Below are 21924 nucleotides of genomic sequence, written 5' to 3'. Positions count from 1 at the left end.
TGAGCGGCAACACTAGATTTCGCTCTGTGCCTGAGATCATGCATGCTCTTCATTTTCTCACGCTGTGTTGTCTCAGAATTTCTCACTTTGCCTAAGTCCGGTGAGTGAGGTTGAAGAAGGGAAGGAAGAATAGGTAGGCTTGTTCTCAGTCTCTGGCCCATTAACAGCTCTGATGGACATTCACAAGAGGTGTGCAACGATAAGCTAGCCATGCTTTGTAGGAGTCTTTTGCCTTTAGAAGGAGACCCTTGACAGTTTGCTCTGCTCTATCCACTTCTCCATTTGTCTCTGGGTACCATAGACTGCTTGTCTGGTGTTTGATCTCATAGTCTCTAGCAAAGGCTTTGAATTTTGAGCAGCTGCATTGTGGACCGTTGTCTGACACAAGTATCTGTGGTATTCCGTGGTGACTAAATACATCTTTCAGGTGCTGTGTAACTGTTGCTGAGGATGTAGCGGACAGCTTGGACTCCTCAACATTCCATGAGTAGTAATCCACAGTGAAAAGGTATTTGTCTTTTTTCAGCTCAAAATGTCTATGCTTGTAATTTGCCATGGAAAGTCTGGGAATTCTGTGGGACAGCGGGGTTCAGCGTGGTTTTGGTGCAGTTTTCTGCATGCTTCACTTTTCTTTAGTTAGTCTTCCAGCTGTGTGCTCAGACCAGGCCACCATATGGATTATCTTGCTCTTAGGTGACATTTTTCGATGCCTTTACTTTACTTTATTGGCGCCAAACAATTGATACTAGTGCGTACAATCATCACAGCAATATTTGATTCTGCACTTCACACTCCCTGGAGTACAAACCGATAGTAAATAGTAAAAATTTAAAATATAAATCATAAATAGAAAATAGAAAAGGGAAAGTAAGGTAGTGCAAAAAAACCGAGAGGCGGGTCCGGATATTTGGAGGGTATGGCCCAGATGTGGGTCAGGATCTGTTCAGCAGTCTTATCACAGTTGGAAAGAAGCTGTTCCCAAATCTGGCCGTACAAGTCTTCAAGCTCCTGAGCCTTCTCCCAGAGGGAAGAGGGATGAAAAGTGTGTTGGGGGGGGGGGTCGTGTCCTTGATTATCCTGGCAGCACTGCTCCGACAGTGTGCGGTGTAAAGTGAGTCCAAGGATGGAAGATTGGTTTGTGTGATGTGCTGCGCCGTGTTCACGATCTTCTGCAACTTCTTCCGGTCTTGGACAGGACAACTTCCATACCAGGTTGTGATGCACCCTAGAAGAATGCTTTCTACAGTGCATCTATAAAAATTAGTGAGGGTTTTAGGGGACAGGCTAAATTTCTTTAGCTTTGCCAAAGTTATACCAACATGTCTCCTGCCCCACTAGAGGCCCGAATATACTTGACCACCGCTACACAGCAGTCAAGGATGCCTACCGTTCCATCCCACGACCTCACTTTGGAAAATCAGACCATCAGGCCGTACTGCTCCTCCCGGCTTACAAACAGAAACTGAAGCAGGAGGTCATGATGTCAAAAGTGGCGTCGCGTTGGACGGAGGAAACGGATGAGGTGCTCCGTGACTGCTTTGAATATTACCTTGCTTTTTCTTCAGGCCTTGATGTCCTTGGTAGACTTGACAGATGATTTTGGTGTGCATAGAAGCAGGAATCAGGAGTCTGGAACCCTTCAGCAGCAAACCTTTAAGAATGGTGAATGTGTTTCTTTCAAGCCAGTAGGGTCTGAGTTCATGAGTTCCTTTTGGAGCAGCTGGCCATCGATGCTCACAGTATTGCACCATCTTACTGCAGATTTGGTGCTTTTTCAACACTACACGAATATCATCCAGTTTACTCTGTGATGCAGGAAGGCTTTCACGTACCTGAGGTAAGTAAATGTTGGTATCTTCCATGAGGGTGGAGTCAGCTTGGCATCCTCTATAGAGTATCTGGTGTTGTGGAAGATATGCCAGTGACACATTACATGTCATAATAGTATTGCATAGATATCATAATGAATCTTTGCAGATGTGGAGGTAAATCATCCAAGTGTTTCGAGCTGAGGAGGCTGACAAGTGGCTTGTGGTCTGTTTCAAGTAGGAATTAAGTGCCTATCAAGTAGCAGCTGAAGCATTAACAAACCCATATAAGAGTAGGTGTCTCTTTTCCGATTTGGGTGTAAGCTGATCAGTAGGAGTCAGTGCTCCTGATACATATGCCACTGGTATCCATACACTACTGCAGTGTTGCATGAGCACTCCCCCTAGGCCAAATGAAGAGGCTTTCTGAGACCTGGTTGCTTTGTTCAGATTAAACGACGTCAATATTTGTGGAGCGATAAACCCTACTTTAAGTAATGAGAATGACTTTTCCTGTGGTGTGTCCCAGGTCCAAGTGTTTCTCAGAGAGGAGATCACAAAGTGGCTTTGTTTCCTCTAGCAAATCTTGAACTGACTTTCCCAGTTGATTTACCATGCCAAGGAAACTGCAGATCTCAAGATACTTCATAGGTTGTTCCATGTTCCGAACTCTGGCCAGTTATTCTAAATCAGGTTGTACTCCCTCTGAGGACAGTTTATGGCCTAATAACTTCACCTCCAACTTTGCAAATTCACATTTCTTTTTGTTTAAGGTGATTCTAACTTGCTTTGGTTTCTCCAAGGCAGCTTCCACTCTTTTGTCATGTCCCTCACTTGAGCCTCTGAAAATGAGTGTGTTGTCCATTTGGCAGACTACTCCTTCCTGTCCCTACAAGATTAGGTTCATCCTCATCTGAAAGAGTTCAGGGGCTGATGAGATGCCAAAAGGGAGTCTCTTGAAGGCATAGCATCCATATGGTGTGATTAAGGTTATGAGCTTCTGTGACTCAGGATCTAAGCAAATCTGCCAGAACCCTGAGTTTGGTAAAGAACTTTGCTCCACCCGGCATACCCAATGTGTGTTCAACAGATTGGGTATAATAAACTTCTCCCTCCTTACTGCACTATTCAATTTTGTCAGATCAGTGCAGATCCTCACTGTCCTATCCAGCTTGGGAACAGGAACAACGTCTGCATGTCAGTCATTAGGTCCATTCACTCTAGTTATGATGTTAAGCACCAAGTTCAGCTTTGACTTTGTTCATCAATAGGACTGGAATATGCCATGCTGTGGTCAGCAAGTAGGCTATCACTCCTGGCCTCAGCTGGATGAGATACTCTTCTTTCAATACCACCAGGCCTGTGAATAACTCCAGTATTTCTCCTGCCACTGAACATCGTTTAGCGAATCCAACCTTGCAATGTGGTTCAGCTTCTCGATGGCATGTCATCCCAGTAGCAGTAAGAAGATACTGAACACCATAGACAGTCTCTTTTAACTGTTTCTTATTTTTACAGATGGAATTAGTAAACATTCCTTTCACTCTGAGCTCAGAAACCTGGCCCCATGAACACATTCTTTGTTGGGTTTAGCGTAAGGCCTGTCTCCTTCACCATTTTTAACACATTTTCATGGATGGCTGTGACATCTGGCCCAGTGTCCATTATGAACATCACTGCCTCATTTTGCATCTGAACCATAGTACACCAGCCTTATCTATTTGAATCTAGAGCCCCAAGGAAAGCTTTATCTTTGTCTGAATCAAGATCTTCTTTGGCCTCCTGAAGAACTGTTTTTGAGTGAAAATGGTTTTTACAATGGCCAACTCTGTTGCATTGGTGGGGTTTCACTTCTTTTGCTGGACAGAGCCCTTTGATGTGGAATAGAGACCTGCTACATCTCCTGCAGTTGGACATTTTACCTGCTCTTTGTTTTCGTTTGTTTTATTTGAGCTGAGCTCCACTGTTATCTCTTCCTGTGGTGTTTCTGACTGCACCTTGTTTGTACCTTTTTGTACAGTTTCTAGCTTTACCTCAGCATTGTTTTCGTGCCTGAGTTCTGCCTGGTGCAGAAGGACACTTTCACTCTGCCTGACCATAGTAATACCTTTCTTTAGTGTGAGATTTGCCTGCAACTGATATCTCTGTGACTATTTGGTGTCTAGTACCTCAACAACAACCCTGCCTCTAATGAGCTCATCTCTCAGATTTCCATATGCACAGTTATCTGACAGGGCATATAATGCTGTGATGAAGTCATTGGCGCTTTCGCCTGGCTCCTGTTTTCTGGAGTTGAACTTTGCCCTCCCATATATCATAATTCACTTTCTTGTGCAATATTCTTTGAGTTTGTCCTGCACTCGTTGGTACTCCTTCTTTGAGTATCTGTCAGTCCAAAGATGTCATCTACTTTGTCACCCTTGCAGTATATCAGTACGCATCCTTGATGCTCTTCTGAAGCCTGAGTGAGATCCCTTGCTCCTAAATCTCTCAAAATGTCTGAGCCATCTCTCAGTCCTCTGGTTTAGAGACATCAAATGTCTCGGGGGCTTTATTAGGTGAGTGGATGTGGGTATTGTAGGTATTAGCTCCATTTTCCTGTTTGTTTGGTTTATTATTTTATTTTTTTGGACTCCAATTGACTTCTTTTCTCTCCCTGAGAGTTTGACTGACTTCTCTGATCTCTCAGCTGTGTCTTTATCTCCGTGCACTTCCCCAGTGGGATTATTGTAATGTATCCAATTTAGGTTATAGCTTGAAGGTGTTGCCTAGCAACCCTGACCAATTCTCAACTCCTGTCTCATGGTTAGCAAACTAGGATAGGCAGTTTAGGTTGATTAGTCTCCGGATGTCACTTGGTCTGTAGTACCAAGTCATCGACGATCAACCACTTCTGATGTGTTTGATATTGAGGGATAGTGCAGAGCACATACCAGGAGGCCAACATGCCAGATATTCAAATGAACGTTATTGATAATGCTGTTTGTACAATATGTGACCTCTTCCCTTGTGGGAATGGCTAACTGAGTGGCAAAGGAATAATGTTTAACTACCACAACACTGAACAGAGCAGCTTTTGTAAACAAAATATCTGAGAAAGCTCCTGATGTGTTAACCAGACAGGTACTTGCAAACTGTGACTTGGTTTTAAGCTGGAAGTGAGTTCAAGGATCTTCAGGTCAGTTGCAAACATTCAGTTTTTGAGTATGGAGATCCAGAATCTACTCTGCGTGCATTAAAGTTATTGCATGAACTTCAAGTGGGAGACAAAAAGCAGCTTGTAGAAGTAAATGCAAAGACCAAAACCACGGATGAACGGAAGTCCAAAAAGAAAGGAGTCGATGGGGATACAAAAACAGAAGATTTGTCAGATGATGTAGATGAGGAAACCAAGAAGAGAGATCAGATCATAAAGGGAGCAATAGAAGGATTAATTAGAGAATACTCCAGTGATCTAAGTGGATCCTCCCAAAATCAAGATGCACATCCTCAAAAGAAGAAAAAGGAGAAGAAAAGTGTCCAGAGCTGTCAGAACCACTTTCAGTAGCCTCAGGGTCAACTCCTGCAGCTACCACAGAGAGGCCCCAGAACCTGAGGTTGTTTTCACAGCCACAAGTCTCACCTGCCAAGCAGTGACCTCCTTTGTCAGGAAAGACGTTATCCCACCAGTGTAAGAAATCCTCCACAGTGATTAAGTTTTTAGGTCTGAATAGTAGGAGTGTTGTATATTTAACGTTTCTGTAATATTGTAATTATATTGTTTGGTTGATCATCCTTTGTTCTTTACATAATGCATTATGAGTTATCTGTAAAAGTACATAGAGGGCACACATCATCACCCTACCACATGATATGCATCCCTCACTTAAAGTGTAAAATGTGAAAACTAAGACAAGTTCTCCTGGGCTCCCGTCTTTTTGCTTTCAATTAATTTAATTTTTTGGAGTTACAAAACATGATAAGACACTTAGAATTTAATCCAAGATTTTTGTTATGAATTACTATATATTTTGCAAGTTGTGTATTGAATTAGTAGTCATTTTGTGGCTTCTTTCTGGCCAACAGCCACATCTGAAGAGTTATGAAAGTGAAACATGATTGCATTATCTTGATAAGTCCATTTGTATTTAAATAACAAATTTTGCTAAAATACTTATTGTATACAGTATGTCCTGCTGTTAATGCGATTAAAACATAGAATGCTGGAGTAGCTGAACACTGGACTGCTGGACGAAATGCATTCAAATATTGAGTGTAAAAAATGCCTACTCCCCTTCCTGCACATCCAAAGAAAATCTAATGGAACACATGGTGACTGAATGACTGATTTTGTGCTCATTTTCAGACAAATGTTAATATTTAGAATTTTAAATACACAGTTCTGCCTGACTTTGATCCGCTTTTTCTCTGATTCTAGAAACATCTACTTTCATCATTCCCATGAGGAAAATTCCTCGCAACAGATGGGGCAGCCTCAATTCCTAAACTGAGACAGCCTTGAGAATGTTTATTGAGATCAGTAGCAATATACTTTGAGGGGTTCTAACTCAAACTCTATTTATCTTACTCCAGGGTTCCAATGAAGCAAAATAATTCTGACTGAAACCCATTGCAGTCTGAATTACCTTGTAGAGTATTTATGAATACATGGAAGAATGTCAGTATACCACTGGCATTTAGTTATACAGAATTATTTGATATATTTGCAAAAAAGAATGGCTGTAAGCATAGGGTACTATCTACTCTCACTCTAGACTTCAGTTCAATTGTTGCCGGTCAACTTGTTGATGGAAGTCGGACTATATTCCCTATGTCTTCCACCATGTGCTTCTGCAGTCTCCTGCTTAGTGCTATTTTATGTATGTAGGGGTTAAAAGAGAGGGCCAAAAGCACTAACAGCATTAGAAGAATGAATAGTAAACACAAAATACTCTGCAGACGCTGGGGTCAAAGCAACACACACAACACACTGGAGGAACTCAGCAGGTCGGGCAGCATACATGGAAACGAACAGTCAACGTTTCGGGCCGAGACTCTTTGTCAGGACTGAAGAGGGAGGGGGCGGGCGCCCTATAAAGAAGGTGGGGGAGGGTGGGAAGGAGAAGGCTGGTAGGTTCCAGGTGAAAACCAGTAAGGGTGAAGATCAAGGGGTGGGAGAGGGGAAGCAGGAAGGTGATAGGCAGGAAAGGTGAAGAAGGAATAGGGGAAAGCACGATGGGTAGTAGAAGGAGGCAGAACCAAGAGGGAGGTGATAGGCAGCTGGAGGAGGGGACAAAGTAAAACTGGATTGGGAGAAGGGAGGGGGAGGGAATTACCGGAAGTTGGAGAATCCAATGTTCATACCAAGGGTCAGGAGACTACCCGAACAGTATATGAGGTGTTGCTCCTCCAACCTGAGTTTGGCCTCATCATGGCAGTAGAGGAGGCCATGTATGGACATATCCGAATGGGAATGTGAAGCAGAGTTGAATGGGTGGCAACTGGGAGATCCTGTCTGTTGTGGCGGATGGAGTGGAGGTGCTCGACGAAGCGGTCCCCCAACCTCCATCGGGTTTCACCGATGTAGAGGAGGCCGTACCGGGAGCACTGGATGCAATAGATGACCCCAACAGACTCACAAGTGAAGTGTTGCCTCACCTGGAAGGACTGTTTGGGGCCCTGAATAGTGGTGGGAGAGGAGGTGTAGGGACAGGTGTAGCACTTACGCTAGCAGGGATAAGTGCTGGGTGGGAGATCCGTGGGGAGGGACGCGTGGACCAGGGAGTCGTGGAGGGAACAATCCCTGTGGAAAGCGAAGCGGGGTAGAGAGGGAAAGATGTTCTTAGTGGTGGGGTCCTGTTGAAGGTGGCGGAAGCTGCAGAGGATAATGCGCTGGATCCAGAGGCTGGTGGAGTGGTAGGTGAGGACAAGGGGAACTCTGTCCTTGTTGTGGTGACAGGAGGATGGGGTGAGGGCATCATTGATGATGGCAGATGGGAAACCACGATCCTTAAAGAAAGAGGACATTTGAGGTGTCCTGGAATGGAAAGCCTCATCCTGGGAGCAGATGTGGCAGAGACGGAGGAACTGGGAATTGGGAATAGCATTTTTGCATGTGGCAGGGTGGGAAGAGGTATAGTCGAGGTAGTTATGAGAGTCAGTGGGCTTATAAAAGATGTCAGTGGACAGTCTGTCTCCAGAGATGGAGACTGAGAGATCGAGAAAGGGGAGTGAAGTGTCCGAGATAGACCAAGTGAATTTGAGGGCTGGATGGAAGTTAGAAGCAAAGTCGATGAAATTGATGAGCTCAGCATGGGTGCAGGAAGCAGCACTAATGTAGTTGTCAATGTAGCGAAGGAAAAGTTGCGGAGCAGTGCCAGTATAGGTTTGGAGCACAGACTGTTCCACATAACCAACGAAGAGGCAGGCATAGCTGGGGCCCATGCAAGTGCCCATAGCTACACCCTTGGTCTGAAGAAAGTGGGAAGAGCCAAAAGAGAAGTTATTAAGCATGAGAACCAGTTCCACCAACTGGAGGAGGGTGGTGGTGGTGGGGAACTGGTGAGGTCTATTGTCCAGAAAGTAGCGGAGGGCTTTGAAGCCTTCTTGATGGGGGACGGAGGTGTATAGGGACTGGACATCCATAGTGAAAGTGAAGCGGTCGGGACCGGGGCACTGGAAGTTATTGAAGAGGTGGAGGGCATAGGATGTATCCTGGATGTAGGTGGGGAGGGACTGAACTATGGGTGACAAAATGGAGTCCAGGAAGGCAGATACAAGTTTGGTGGGGCAGGAGCAGGCAGAAACTATAGGTCTACTGGGACAGTCAGGCTTGTGGATCTTGTGGAGGAGGTAAAACCGAGCAGTGCGGGGTGTGGGAATTATGAGTTTTGTGGCTGAGGATGGAAGGTCTCCGGAGTTGATAAGGGTGGTGATGGTATGGGAGACAATGGTTTGATGTTTTTTGCTGGGGTCCTGTTCCAGGGGTAAGTAAGAGGAGGTGTCAGAGAGCTACCGTTTGGCCTCAGTGAGGTAGAGGTCTGTCTGCCAGACTACTACGGCACCACCTTTGTCTGCAGGTTTGATGGTGAGGTTGGGATTAGTGCAGAGGAGTGGAGGGCAGTGCGTTCAGAGGGAGTGAGGTTGGAAAAGGAGAGAGTGAAGTTGAGACGGTTGTTGTCTCTGCGATAGCCCTGAATAATGGTAAGAGAGGAGGTGTAGGGACAGGTGTAGCACTTATGCTTGCAGGGATATGTGCCTCCTCAACATCGGTGAGACCGGACACAGTATTTGATGGTTGACATGGAGAAGTGAACTGAGAACCCATTTCTGTGCTATATCTCCCTATGATTGAACAATTCTTAATAACATTTTTCCTATTTAATTCAGTCTATGATAGTTCCTAGACTTCTATAAAACTATTGTTTCAGGTCTGTTGGTTGACAAGCAGCCTATTTATCTTTTAATTGATCTATTAAGCATGGAGAACGTTGGGCAATCTTCCAATCAAAAACAAATTACACTCCTCACAACACGCTGGAGGAAATCAGCAGGTCGAGCAGCATCCGTGGAAACGATCAGTCAACGTTTCAGCCCGAGACCCTTCATCAGGACTGAAGAGGGAAGGGGTAGAGGCCCTATAGAGAAGGTGGGGGGAGGGTGGGAAGGAGAAGGCTGGTAGGTTCCAGGTGAAAAACCAGTAAGGGGAAAGATAAAGGGCTGGGGGAAGGGAGGCAGGGAGGTGATGGGCTGGAAAGGTGAAGAAGGAATAGAGGAAAGCACAATGGGTAATAGAAGGAGGTGGAACCATGAAGGAGATAGTAGGCAGCTGGGGGAGGGGACAGAGTGAAACTGGCATAGGGGAAGGGAAGGGGAGGGAATTACGGGAAGCTGGAGAATTCTATGTTCATACCAAGGGGCTGGAGACTACCCAGACGGTACATGAGGTGTTGCCCCTCCAACCTGAGTTTAGCCTCATCATGGCAGTAGAGGAGACCATGTATGGACATATCCAAATGGGAATGTGAAGCAGAGTTGAAGTGGGTGGTAACCGGGAGATCCTGTCTGTTGTGACGGATGGAGCGGAGGTGTTCGACGAAGCAGTGCCCCATTCTGTATCGGGTTTCAACGATGTAGGCGAGGCCGCACCGGGAGCACCGGTTGTGAGTGTTGCTTTCACCCCAGCATCTGCAGAGTATTTTGTGTTTATGAAATTACATTCCTTTTTTCTCCATCAGCTCTTCATTTTCTTATATAGTTACTTTAGTTTTTATTAATGTGTATCTCTTATTTCCTTGCCTCTTCCATTTACCTGCTTTCCAGTTGAACTTTTGTGTGCACCTTGTATAAATTCACTTCAATCTGTTCTCTGATTGCTTTCCTATTTTTACCTCACAAGTAACTGAATTGCTCCAAATCGAGTGTGTGTCTATTGGACCCAATTTGCTTCTGGAAATGATCTTTGGCATGTCTGATTCCTTTAATTCTAAAATTAATCTTTGTGGAATGCAACCACTGTAGCAGAGCAAGTCGATGCTTTGAGGGCATATTAATAACCCTTAAAGATTATTTTATTTGTTTTTCATATCTGCTGTGATCCTGATTATATTTATGACCTGTAAATCGCAAAAAACCCAGTCATCTTTTAGATATTTTTATAACAAGTCTACTAAAATGGACATTCTGAAATTTTCCCATTCTACAATGTATGTCTTTGCTCCAGTCATTTGTAACTATGAGGTTCTGTCCATGAATGGTTTTGTCTTCTCCCAAATTGTCATAATCTGATTCTGATTTCAAAGGTATTTTAAAATGGCTGAAAGTGGCTCTTGATATTCTTGCTGAGCACAAGGGGGTTACATCGTCTATTTACCACCTTGCTGTGTCAATACTAAAGCAGTCAAATATTACATCTTCAAAAAAGGAAAAGCTATGGCTTTCCAGTGGTCACAAAACAAAATTAATTTCTTGTCAGAGCACAACCAATAACTTACATAGATGCTCTTTCCTTTCAATTGATGGGTAAAGATTTTACCCAATTTTTGTGGGACCCTTTTTAAATCTGTTTTCACTGCTTTCCTCCTGAGCTCATGATTGAGGTTGGGTTTCAGTCTTAAAACTACCTTCCAGTATCCCAGCTACTTTCTCAAATCCTATCTTTACCAGTCTATAACACCCCTTCCTGCTCAGTTGTGAAGGATTTTGCTGTCAGCAGCTGCAATTAATCTCCGGAGACTCTGTCTGTAACCTGCAGGTGAGGGGAGCGTTGGTACAAATGTCATCTGTTAACTAAACTGACCATGCTTGATGGAAATTTTTTATCACGAGTCTGCTATTCCTGCTTGATCACTGACAAAGGTCAAGCAAACATGATTTCAGGAACGAGTGTAACCATCACCACGATACATAATAAATCAGCATATCAACATACCTAACATCCACAATGGTCCCATTAATTACAGGGTGTTCAACGTCCAGGAGTCAGCCATTAATAATATAACCTCATAGTTATAAACTCAGCTGCTCCTCCTATAATCTGCTATAAAACAACTGTGTGTAACTTTGGGAGAAGTTTGACAGATAGGTAGATAGATACTTTATTAATCTCAAAGGAAATTACAGTGTCACAATAGCATTACAAGTGCACAGATATAAATATTAGAAGAGAAGTAGAAAGAATAAAAAATAAGTTACCTCAGTCAATCTAACAGGAGGGGGGTCATCACTTCCCCAGCTATAGGTTGACTCCTTATAGAACCTAATGGCCGAGGGTAAGAATGACCTGATACAGCACTCTTTGGAGCAGTGCAGTTGCCTTAGTCTATTACTAAAAGTGCTCCTTTGTTCAGCAAAGATGGCATGTAGAGTGTGAGAAACATTGTCCAGAACTGCCAGGATTTTCCGTAAGGTCCTCTGTTCTACTACAACCTCAGTGTGTCCAGTTTGACTCCTATAACAGAGGCAGCCTTTCTAATCAGTTTATTTAGCCTGTTGGCATCATCCATCTTGATGCCTTTGCCCCAGCACACCACCATATAGAAGATTGTACTGCCAGCAACAGACTGGTAGAACATTTATTATTAACAATTATTTATCAATTTTATGTTTCTCATATTGCTACACATAGGATTCTGACAGAAAAAGTGTCAGTCAAAGTACATGATTTATCACCCTCTCTTCATGGACTTCTTTATTGTAGCTTTTTATGGTAGTTCCTGATTCCCAGAACTAGTATTAATGATCAGTAAATTAGATAGTGGGCATCCTAATTCAGTGACTCTGATCCAACATAATCGTATCTGAATCTGAAAGATCATGGATATGAATTATCTATCCTTTAAATTTGATAATGTGGATTGAAATGTGCTTGGTGGAATAAGCAGGTGTGAAGTTCTCTCCTGCTTTCTGAGACTAAAACACTTGCATTGTTGTAGGATCTGTATTTTGGACGTTAGATTCTATTTAGATAGAAAAATAATGTCCTAGCCCCTGAGACATGAAGGGTCTGATTGCCATCATTCTTCTTCAATAGAATTGTCAAGATGTGCTTAAGTGGTTGATGGTTTCCCTGTAGGTGTGTCCATAAAAGCAGGAGTGTATCATGATCAGCCGGCAGGACTTTTTTCAATTGGAGGAATCATAAATATGATGTACTGAGGTTAAAAGCCCTAATTTATCTTATAGCTCTATCGCTCAACCATGACTTTTCATGGTTATATTATGGACACAGTTACTTTTGTGAAAAGGAATCTTCATTAATACAGTGCCTGCCAGAATTAAATTCATTGTATTTTAGAAGTATAACGTGTGGGTCGTAGCTGGATAGTTCATTGAACCATATGGAGTAAAAAAAAGCCTTTTGGTCAATATGTCTATGCCAACCATTGTTTTTATCTATACTAATCTCACTTGCCTACATTAATCCCATATCCTCCTAAGCTTTTCTCATTGAAGTACCTGCCAGATGCCTCTTAAGTGTAACTGTAACTGTAAGACATGATTCTTGTTTTACCTTGTACTAGCAAAGTGCACTGTTTAACAAAATAATCACTGTACCTTGGTACAGGTGACAATAGTAAACCAACTTACCAAAGGACCTGACAAAAGCACTATGATTAAGTAGAAAACTCAATAAGTGTAACTCTTCTTTCTCTACTTCAAAATATACAAAAGGCTCCCATCTTTTTTTAATTTCATCTTTATATCATGGGAAGTTTTATCGTTCCATCCACAAATCATTGTCACATCATTGTGTCATTTCATGGCACTGTGGGTGGCACAAATTCCAGCTGAACTCTTCAACAGTCAACAATTTGATATGAAGTTAAGTACATAAATTAGCATTGCCATTCTTCCAATTCCTCCATATGTATAACACTTTCTCTTCTCAGTCAGTGACAACATAGGGGCTATGGCAGATAGAGGACATTATTTGAGGTAATTGATGAAAGCGGCGTTGAAGAGTGGGAGCATAAGATGCCAGGTCAGTGATGTAGAAAGAAAAGTGTTTTCATGAACAAGTAAAAATCAAAAACACCACAGAAGCTGGAAATCTAAATAAAAAAATTTAAAAAATGCTGAAGTACTCAGCAGGTCAAGCTGCATCTGTTGGACGAGCAGCTATGTATCGGGTCAAAGATCCTTTGACTGACCTGTTGAGTATTTCCAACATTTTATGCTTTTTATCTCAATAAAGAACCTGGGAAACTATATTGAAGAGGCCTACTATTTAACAGAAGGACATTGCTGAGTTTTAAAGTTTTGTTCCAGCACTGGGTGTAGTGGCAGAGGGTGTACTTCTGAAAATGGTTCAGTTGAAGACTGCACTGCTTGTACCTGAATGAATTTGTTTAGAAGAAGCAGTCGCCCTTTGGTGTGTGTGACAGCTCTGAAAGAATTTGCAGCAGAAACTCTCCAAATAAGGATAGTTCAAAATTTCTCACAGTTGCAGTGTTTCCTTAGACTTTTTCAGTGGAGGGATTAATCTTTGTGGACCTGAGCGTTGAAAGAGCCATCATATTATTTTGTTCTCCGTACTTATTGCTGCCCCAAGAGATCCAGCTTTGTAATGACTTGATCTTCTTTCAGAAAATTACAGATACGTGTCAGTCATGGCTCAGTTGTACCATTCTTACATCTGACTCCAGATCATTTCATTTGAATCTTTCACTGTACCAAATCACTGCAAAGACATATGTATCTATTGGGTTAGAAGGGTGTTGATAATGATACTGAAGTTTATTGTTAGTTGTCCTGACCTGAGAAAGCATTTAAAAGTCAACCACAATGGTGGGTTTGGAGCCTCACATTGGCCAGACTAGGTAGGATAGCAAGTTCCTTTTCTGAAGGATTTTAAGGAACCAGATGCATTTTTTATGAAAAGCCAATCATTTCATGGTTAAATTTTGTGATGCTATGATTTAAAATAACTCATTTGTTCATCTGATGTGTACTGATGAACATGATGAGGTGAATGCTTGTTCTCTATGCTAAAAATGTGTTTAATTTTGCTTCTGAAATTGATATCAACAGAAGCAATTTTACATGGAATTTAACAGCTGTATATGACTGAATAATACAGTATGTTTAGTGGATGCAAGAGAGGGTGAAGTCTATGCCACTGAATTTTTGATGATCAGTGCTTTATCTGCTCATGCAAGTGCTTTCAAAGGATCCTGGGGAACTCTTTAAAAAATAGGACATTCTCCAAGTGTGTTAGCCTTAATTTGTCCCTGAATCATCAGCAGCTAAGTATTCCTGGATGGTACCAATTTCCTCTGTTGTTATGGATGACAATTGGCATTCAATTTCAATCATGAATCATGGGGGCAGTTTATACTGTTAGTCACATTATGTGGCAAACTGGAGAACAAAGGAAGATTTGCACCTCATGTGTATGCTGGTTGTATACAGAGTAGACAGCCGAAGAGAACAAATCTTGTGCAGCACTAATTTGACACCAACAGTGCCAAATTGGGCTGCAAAAATCCGGGCAATGCTATGTATTTATCATGCGTAATGGAAACAGTTATCACAAGTGATCAGAGCATCATCTTTAAGCACAGCTGTCTTTACTTTTTTTTTGTATTTTTGATCTTATGTGTTTGAAGTGCTTGAAATAAGAATTGTTATTAACAAAGAGGTTGGCTGAAAAGTGTTAAAAGCTCAAAGTTTAAAGTTCAAAATAAATTTATTATCTAAGTACGTATATGTCACCGTATACTACCCTGAGATTCATTTTCGTGCCGGCATTCACAGTAAATACAAAGAAACACAATGGAATTAATGGTAAACCAATGCAAGAAAGATGAGCAAACAGCCAATGTGCAAAAGAGAACAAACTACAAATACAAAAAAAGAATAAATAAGTCAATAAATAAATAAGCAATAAATAGAACCCTTAAGAGTTAATCTATAGATTTCAGAATCAGTTCACTGTTGGGATGAGTGAAGTTATCCTCTCTGGTTCAAGAGCCTGATGGTTAAGGGGTAATAACTGTTCCTGAACTTGCTGGCATGGGACTTGAAGTTCCTGTACCTTCCTGATGGTAGCAGTGAGAAGAGAGCATGGCTTGGCTGGTGGCAATCTTTAATGATGGATGCTACTTTCCTGTGAAGACACTCATTGTAAATGTGTTCAATGGTGGGGAGGACTTTACTTGTGATGGACTAGCTGTATTCACAATTTTTGTAGGTTTTTCCATTCAGGGACATTGGTGCTTCCATGCCAAGTATTGGTGCATCTAGTCAGTATACTCTCCACTGCGTATCTATAGAAGTTTGTCAATATTTTAGATGACCTACCAAATCTGTGCAAACTTCTAAGAACATTAGGCCACTGCCTTTTGGCTAATTCGTAATGGCAGTTACATGCTGCACCCCGACTGATCCTCTGAAGTGATAATGCCAAGAATTTAAAGTTGCTGACCCTTTCTGCCTCTGATCCCTTGATGAGCACTGGCTCATGGACCTTCGATCTCCTCCTCCTGTGGTCAATGATCATCTCTTTGGATTTGCTGACATTGAGTGAGACGTTGTCGCTGTGGCACCATTCAGCCAGATTTTCAAACTCCCTCACAGCCACTGTCACTCACGCAGTTCCATCTTTAGACTGGACAAATATTTAAACAAAAATTTCTTAATATGTCAAGCAGCATCTCTGGCGACAGGAGAACAATAATGTCAGATTTAACGCAGGGGAAGTGATGACTGTTCAACAGATGTAATGTGTTTTAAGGATTCGAAGACAAAGAAAGGTGAATAGGAAAGGAAAGCAAAAAAAGAAAATTAGTGTCAAGTTAGATGGCAGGTAGAAATGAATGAAGAATGATCCCCAGTTGTGCCATTGCCCAGACAGATTAATAAATGACATTGCCCTGCTGCTCAGGCTGTCTTTTCATTTTTCTGAACACTATATGTCACTACTGCTGGGCCAATGACTATTACATCCTTAGAAGAGATTGATCAGGGGTCCATATGCACATTTTGAAAGTGTCAGTACTCCATTATTGATGTTTAATGCTGAGACACAATTTAGTTTGTGAAACCAAAGATTTTCCCAAATAAGTCTTTGTGGGTATTTTGTCAGATTTATTGGTTATAACTATAAATTCAAGTTCTAGATATAAAACAATAGCTTATCATCCTTTCACTGGAACTGCTTAAACAGGCACAGAAATATACTGCTAATGCTTAACAAGGCATAATAATTTGAAGAAGGAAGTGGTATAGCTATCTGTTGGTAACAATCTATGCAAAGTCCTGGTCCTCAGAGACTCTCATGCAGAACAGTGGTGTCTGCTGCAAGGATACTTGTAGCCTTTATACAGTATCTAGTTAGCATATTTGATGATAGTTTGACACAAGTTACATGCTGTCCAGTCAGAGTGCAAACAGAGGCAACCCTCCCATTAATTCTCTCCATCTACTTAACTTCAGCCATATGTAACGTTCTACTTTCATCACATATCCAAATCTCCATCAGTACCTATGTTTAATTCAGATAATATTCTGACTTTGGAAAGTTAGATGAAAATAAATCACATTTCTATTCATGTCATTACAAATATATTTCTAATTCCCATCCACATCAAAAATATTGGTATTTCTGTTGCAATTTCCTGCATCAGTTTAAGTATTTTTGTACTATGGACCAGCTTCCATTTCAATTATGTTTCCATTTCAATTTCAACATGCTAGTTCAAATTTTTACATTTTTAGTGGTACATTGCATTTTAAATAGTTTGCAATAGTCTGGGTATCCTCCAACCTAATGGCATGAGTATCGATTTCTCAAACTTCCAGTAATTGTACCCCACCTCCCCCCTTCACCATTCCCCATTCCTGTTTTCCTCTCTTACCTTATCTCCTTACCTGCCCATCACCTCTCTCTGGTGCTCCTCCTCCTTCTCTTTCTTCCGTGGTCTCCTACCCTTTCCTATCAGATTCCCCCTTCTCCAGCCCTTTATCTCTTTCACCAATCAATTTCCCAGTTCTTTACTTCATCCCTTCCCCCTCCCAGTTTCACCTATCACCTACCACTTTGTATTTCTTCCTCCCCTCTCCCTACCTTCTTACTCTGCCTTATACTGTTTATTCATTTCCATACATGCTTCCTGGCCTGCTAAGTTTCTCCGGCATTTTGTGTGTGTTGCTTGAAAAGTCATGGGGCCTTGCTGCATGTGAATGAATCATTATTTATTGTTCTACAAACCCTATTGATCATACTGAAATGATGGGAATTAGAAGTGACCTTGCCCAATTTACCCATCCAAGATAAAGTAGTAACTTGCTGCCAAGTCTCATAGAGGCCACATATTCTCTTTTGTCTTTGTGCTCTATTTGCAGTTTCTCAATGCTCAAGATATTCAAAATAATTAAAAGCAAACTAGATCAATTGCCATTTTCTAATATGGGTTTGGGACGCATGCCAGGTCTTAAATGTTCTGAGATTCCGCAATGAATTTCATGGGCATAGAAGGAGAAATTTTTGTAATGGCTTACAAGCTCTCCATGTATTCCAGTTTGAAATACAAGGACAGATGGACAACTTGCCTTGTTCTTTCAATGAATAAAGTGGCGCCCCTGGACAAAGGAGTTAGTGAGGTTTACTCATTTGACATTTTTCCCGTGTCCTCTTTTAAAGATAACTTGGTGTCCATACTCACAATTTTGCTTCTCTTCATTACAGGAATTGGCTTGAAAACAGAAATGGAAGTGGAGAATTATTTGGAGAATGAGAAGAGCACTGTTCAGACCTGAAACTACAACCCTGTGATTAAGCTGCAGTATGGTTACTTGGCTGTATCTATCACCTGTGGATTGCTAGCAGAACAGCAAATAGAAGAAGCTCCCTCCCTATGAGCTTTGGATTTATCACTGGTATAGAACAGCACCAAGGGCTTTTGGAACTTACCCTGGTGAAGATCGGGTGATGTCATCGTGTACAATGCTTCTTTACTCAAGATGGAGTTGTCCTGCATCACTTTTGCGACGTGTACCTGCCATTTGCTTAAATGTAGATTGCAGTGTTGCTCTCTGGATATTTAGCTTTGCCATCAGGGTCATAGTGTTGGAAGGTCAAATCAATTACCCAACTGTGAATACGCATTATGGAAAACTACGGGGGATTCGAATTCCCTTGCCAAGTGAGATTCTTGGGCCCGTGGATCAGTACCTGGGAGTTCCATATGCTGCTGCTCCTGTTGGGGAGAAACGGTTTCAGCCACCGGAACCTCCACCTTCCTGGTCTGGGATACGCAATGTTACTCACTTTTCCCCTGTCTGCCCACAGAACATTCTTGGTATGGTACCGGAAATCATGTTACCAATCTGGTTCACGGCTAATTTGGATGTAGTTGCAACTTACATCCAGGATCAAAATGAAGACTGCTTGTATCTAAACATCTTTGTCCCCACAGAGGATGGTGAGTCAGTGGGGGACAAACCAATGCTTCTTTTGTCTGGTTCTTTGTTGTTATTTTGTCTGTGTGTTGCTGTTTAGCATGAAGTGATTCCGTATTACCTGTTCCTGCATGCAGATGTCATGTGGCTCATGTCGGGCTTCTCCTTGCCTTGATCTTTCCATTTCTTACTATCTCTGGCATTGTTAAGGTTCCTCTTTTGTTTCTTTGGCACAGTTTGACAGCCAAAAGCTAAGTGTCACCGCAGAAAATCTGAAGCCAGGTGCATTGTCCGCAGGATTAATCCTCAGATTTTGTGATTCACACTTTAATATATGAGGGCAGAAGTGGGAGGGAAGACTTACAAAGAAGTATTGCAGAAATATTCTCCCAGGACATGATTGGATTGTGACTGAATGTCTGATGCAAGATCACTCCCACATCCAGAGGACTGAAATGTCATTTGGCTTTTACTTCAATTCACTCTTTTGGATTTGTAAAATGAAGGGTCAGATGGTGTATTTGCTAAGATTCTAAAAACAATTACCCAATAATCAAAACAGATTATCCATCAATAAGTGCAAGTTACTTATGATGAATTATTATGAATATTCCATGACTAATGGCAGCCAATCTAACTGTGGGATCTAACCCAGTAATGCTCAGTTTTATATTATAAACATTTTCAGCAAAATTATCCTATTGAAGTTTTGGGATCAGTGCTAAATATTTGCTGAGAGACATACCCCACTATGGCCAGGGATGTTCTCCCAAATATAATGTGACTATTATAATGTATTCATTTGGGATAAACTGCCACTCATAGGTTTCAGTGGTATTGGTGCAGCTTGCTAATACTTCTTACTGATCAGTGTGAATGAAATCAGCACTGATCGAGTGCTATTCTGACATATTAAATTCATCTAATTCCACTTTATCCAGACTCGGATGATTTCCAGTGCATCTGCATAACATATCCATTTCTCATCCAATTCATCCCAATAATACCTTATTACTGTTTCAACTTGTGCTATGGATGTTTTACCACTTTTTCCATACTGCCATAAACTTCATTTGGATCCATCCAAGGCTATTAATTTCAGGGCTAAGGTTGGATTAAATGACATGTGGTAACTGGAACCACTGCTTACTGAACAGACGGATGTGATGATGGTTTATCCATCAGGGTGTTGCTTGCATGTTTGTCAGAGAACTGGAGAATGTCCATTGCATCAAGGAAGACTACTAATGTAGGAACTTACAACTTAGCATAATTAATGTGGAAATATTTAGAATTTTTAAGCCTGAAATTACAAAATATCAAAATCAATAAAACTACCAGAATCAGCTAGCCTGTATTTCAGAAAAAGACTCACACTCAACAAACTGCAAGGGCAATTTTTGAGGATATAACTAACATCTCAATGTATGTGAGAAATGTCCATGGATTTCCTCAAAACCTTTAGCAACAGCAGTGCAGGGGACTATTAAGAAAGTAAATGATGACAACTTGAATAAATATCTTCAATCTAATAATTATATACAAGGATGTGAGGAGTATGGAATTAGAGAAGAGGTTTAAAATTGGATTAAGTTTTTTTTTAAACAATGAAATATGAAGAACTAGTTAAGGACAGTTTTCCACAAGATTGGAAGAGGTAGCAGTGACCACTTCTGTGATCAATGACTTGATTACAGCAGCAGGAGTAATTTTTTTCTAAACTTCTATATGATACTAAGATTGCAAGAAGTGCACACTTGACCATTCCTTTCTGGCAGCAGGAGTAACTTTTTCTTGCTATTCATCTAGCCACTAGGTCTCTCCTTATATGAATCTTCACTCAGCAGCTATACCCACAATTCCGACACTGACCTTGTTAATGAAGTCCCATACTACACAAAGGATCTTCCAGTTGCAAATCACATGGTAGGATCTCAACAATCCACACTGACAAAACCGCTTTGATGGACAACCAAGCCTATGTCCCCAGACTGAACAAACAATGCAAAACATTAAAATCTAAACAAGATTATCACCGTCTTATTTGATGTGTAAATTATTCATTGGTGGATGTAGCTGGCATTTCCAAACATCCAAAACCTGTAGCATTTTTTAATTTGACCAAAGCTTTAGCATTTTTTATCTTCAAAAATGTTAAAGTGCTAAAATTATTTGAAGCAATAAAGACAAATCAAATCTGTAAAGAAAGGGAATTTTGCAAGTTGTACATCATTTTAATCTGCCCCTCTCCCATCCAGCTACGAAGTCTGAATTAATGCAGTTTCAGCATGCAGACTTCCTAGTGCAGGGAGATTAGACAGCTGCGAGGAAGTCAGAGACTTGTACACTACCACACATGTGCGAGAACCCTGAACAGCCTTAGAGTTACTAAGTTAATTGGTCATAGCTCAATGCAGAAAACTCAGGGCTGCTTTTGTCTAATCAATGAAAGTTGTTGAAGTATCCAATAAAGACATTTAGAACATTAAATAGATGGGAAGAGTAGGTAGAGACAGGCTATTTCAGTGGTGTGTATCTAGAATGATGATGAATATTTACCTGGACTGGTTGAATAGAGCAGCCTATTACCATGTTTAAATTGCTATGTAATTATAGCAACAGTGACAGTTGTGTGGACATTACAGTTGCCTTCAATTTATTCAACCATAAAAGGAGAAAAATCAGTGAGGATCCAGTTCCTGATCATCCCTAATAGAAAGCACCGATGTAGATTAAATCATCGTTATCATTGGTTAAGGTTAGCGGCTATTCAGACATGAAAGAGGATTCTGGTGTGATATACCTCCAACAAAATTATTTCTTACCCTGTGCAAGCCAACAATTGAAAAATGGCTCTTGGAAGAGGTTTTAGATAATACCCAACAACTGAGGAACTATACCTCAGCAAGTACTCACTGAGTTTGGGAGAAAAGTGGATTCTGAATCTGTCACACAGAACTTGACCTGGCTTCTGCCTATCTCAGAATATAGAAGAGAATAAGTTAATTGATAAAAATCAGTTTTGAGATTTCTAGTCATCATTTTCCTTTGCAAGGTAACTGTAAGACAGCAACAATCCTACACAATTTAGTCCCATACCCTACCACCAAAATAAGAATTGGTAAGTCAACATATTTGAGTCTATCACACAATGTAACCAATGAAGAAGGAGAGTTGCTTTGGTCTTTTAATGAAGCAGTTTCATAAAGCCATTTGTAAAGGCTTCTTCTATTTG

At 41.3% G+C, this 21924-nt stretch overlaps 1 protein-coding gene across 1 annotated transcript in view; it reads left to right on the top strand.

The window, feature by feature from the left end:
- Positions 1 to 21924, top strand: part of nlgn3a (neuroligin 3a) — a 294352-nt gene that overhangs the window by 99255 nt on the left and 173173 nt on the right. The window contains exon 2 of the mRNA XM_072270748.1: positions 17977 to 18712. Within this exon, the coding sequence (XP_072126849.1) occupies positions 18220 to 18712 (493 nt within the window). The 5' untranslated portion in view covers positions 17977 to 18219. The remainder of the gene's footprint in view (positions 1 to 17976; positions 18713 to 21924) is intronic.

This window comes from Mobula birostris, chromosome 10, assembly GCF_030028105.1.
Source record: "Mobula birostris isolate sMobBir1 chromosome 10, sMobBir1.hap1, whole genome shotgun sequence".
Lineage (NCBI taxonomy): Eukaryota > Metazoa > Chordata > Chondrichthyes > Myliobatiformes > Myliobatidae > Mobula > Mobula birostris.
Note: the sequence above shows the minus strand (reverse complement) of the source record. Positions and strands in the feature narration are given on the sequence as shown.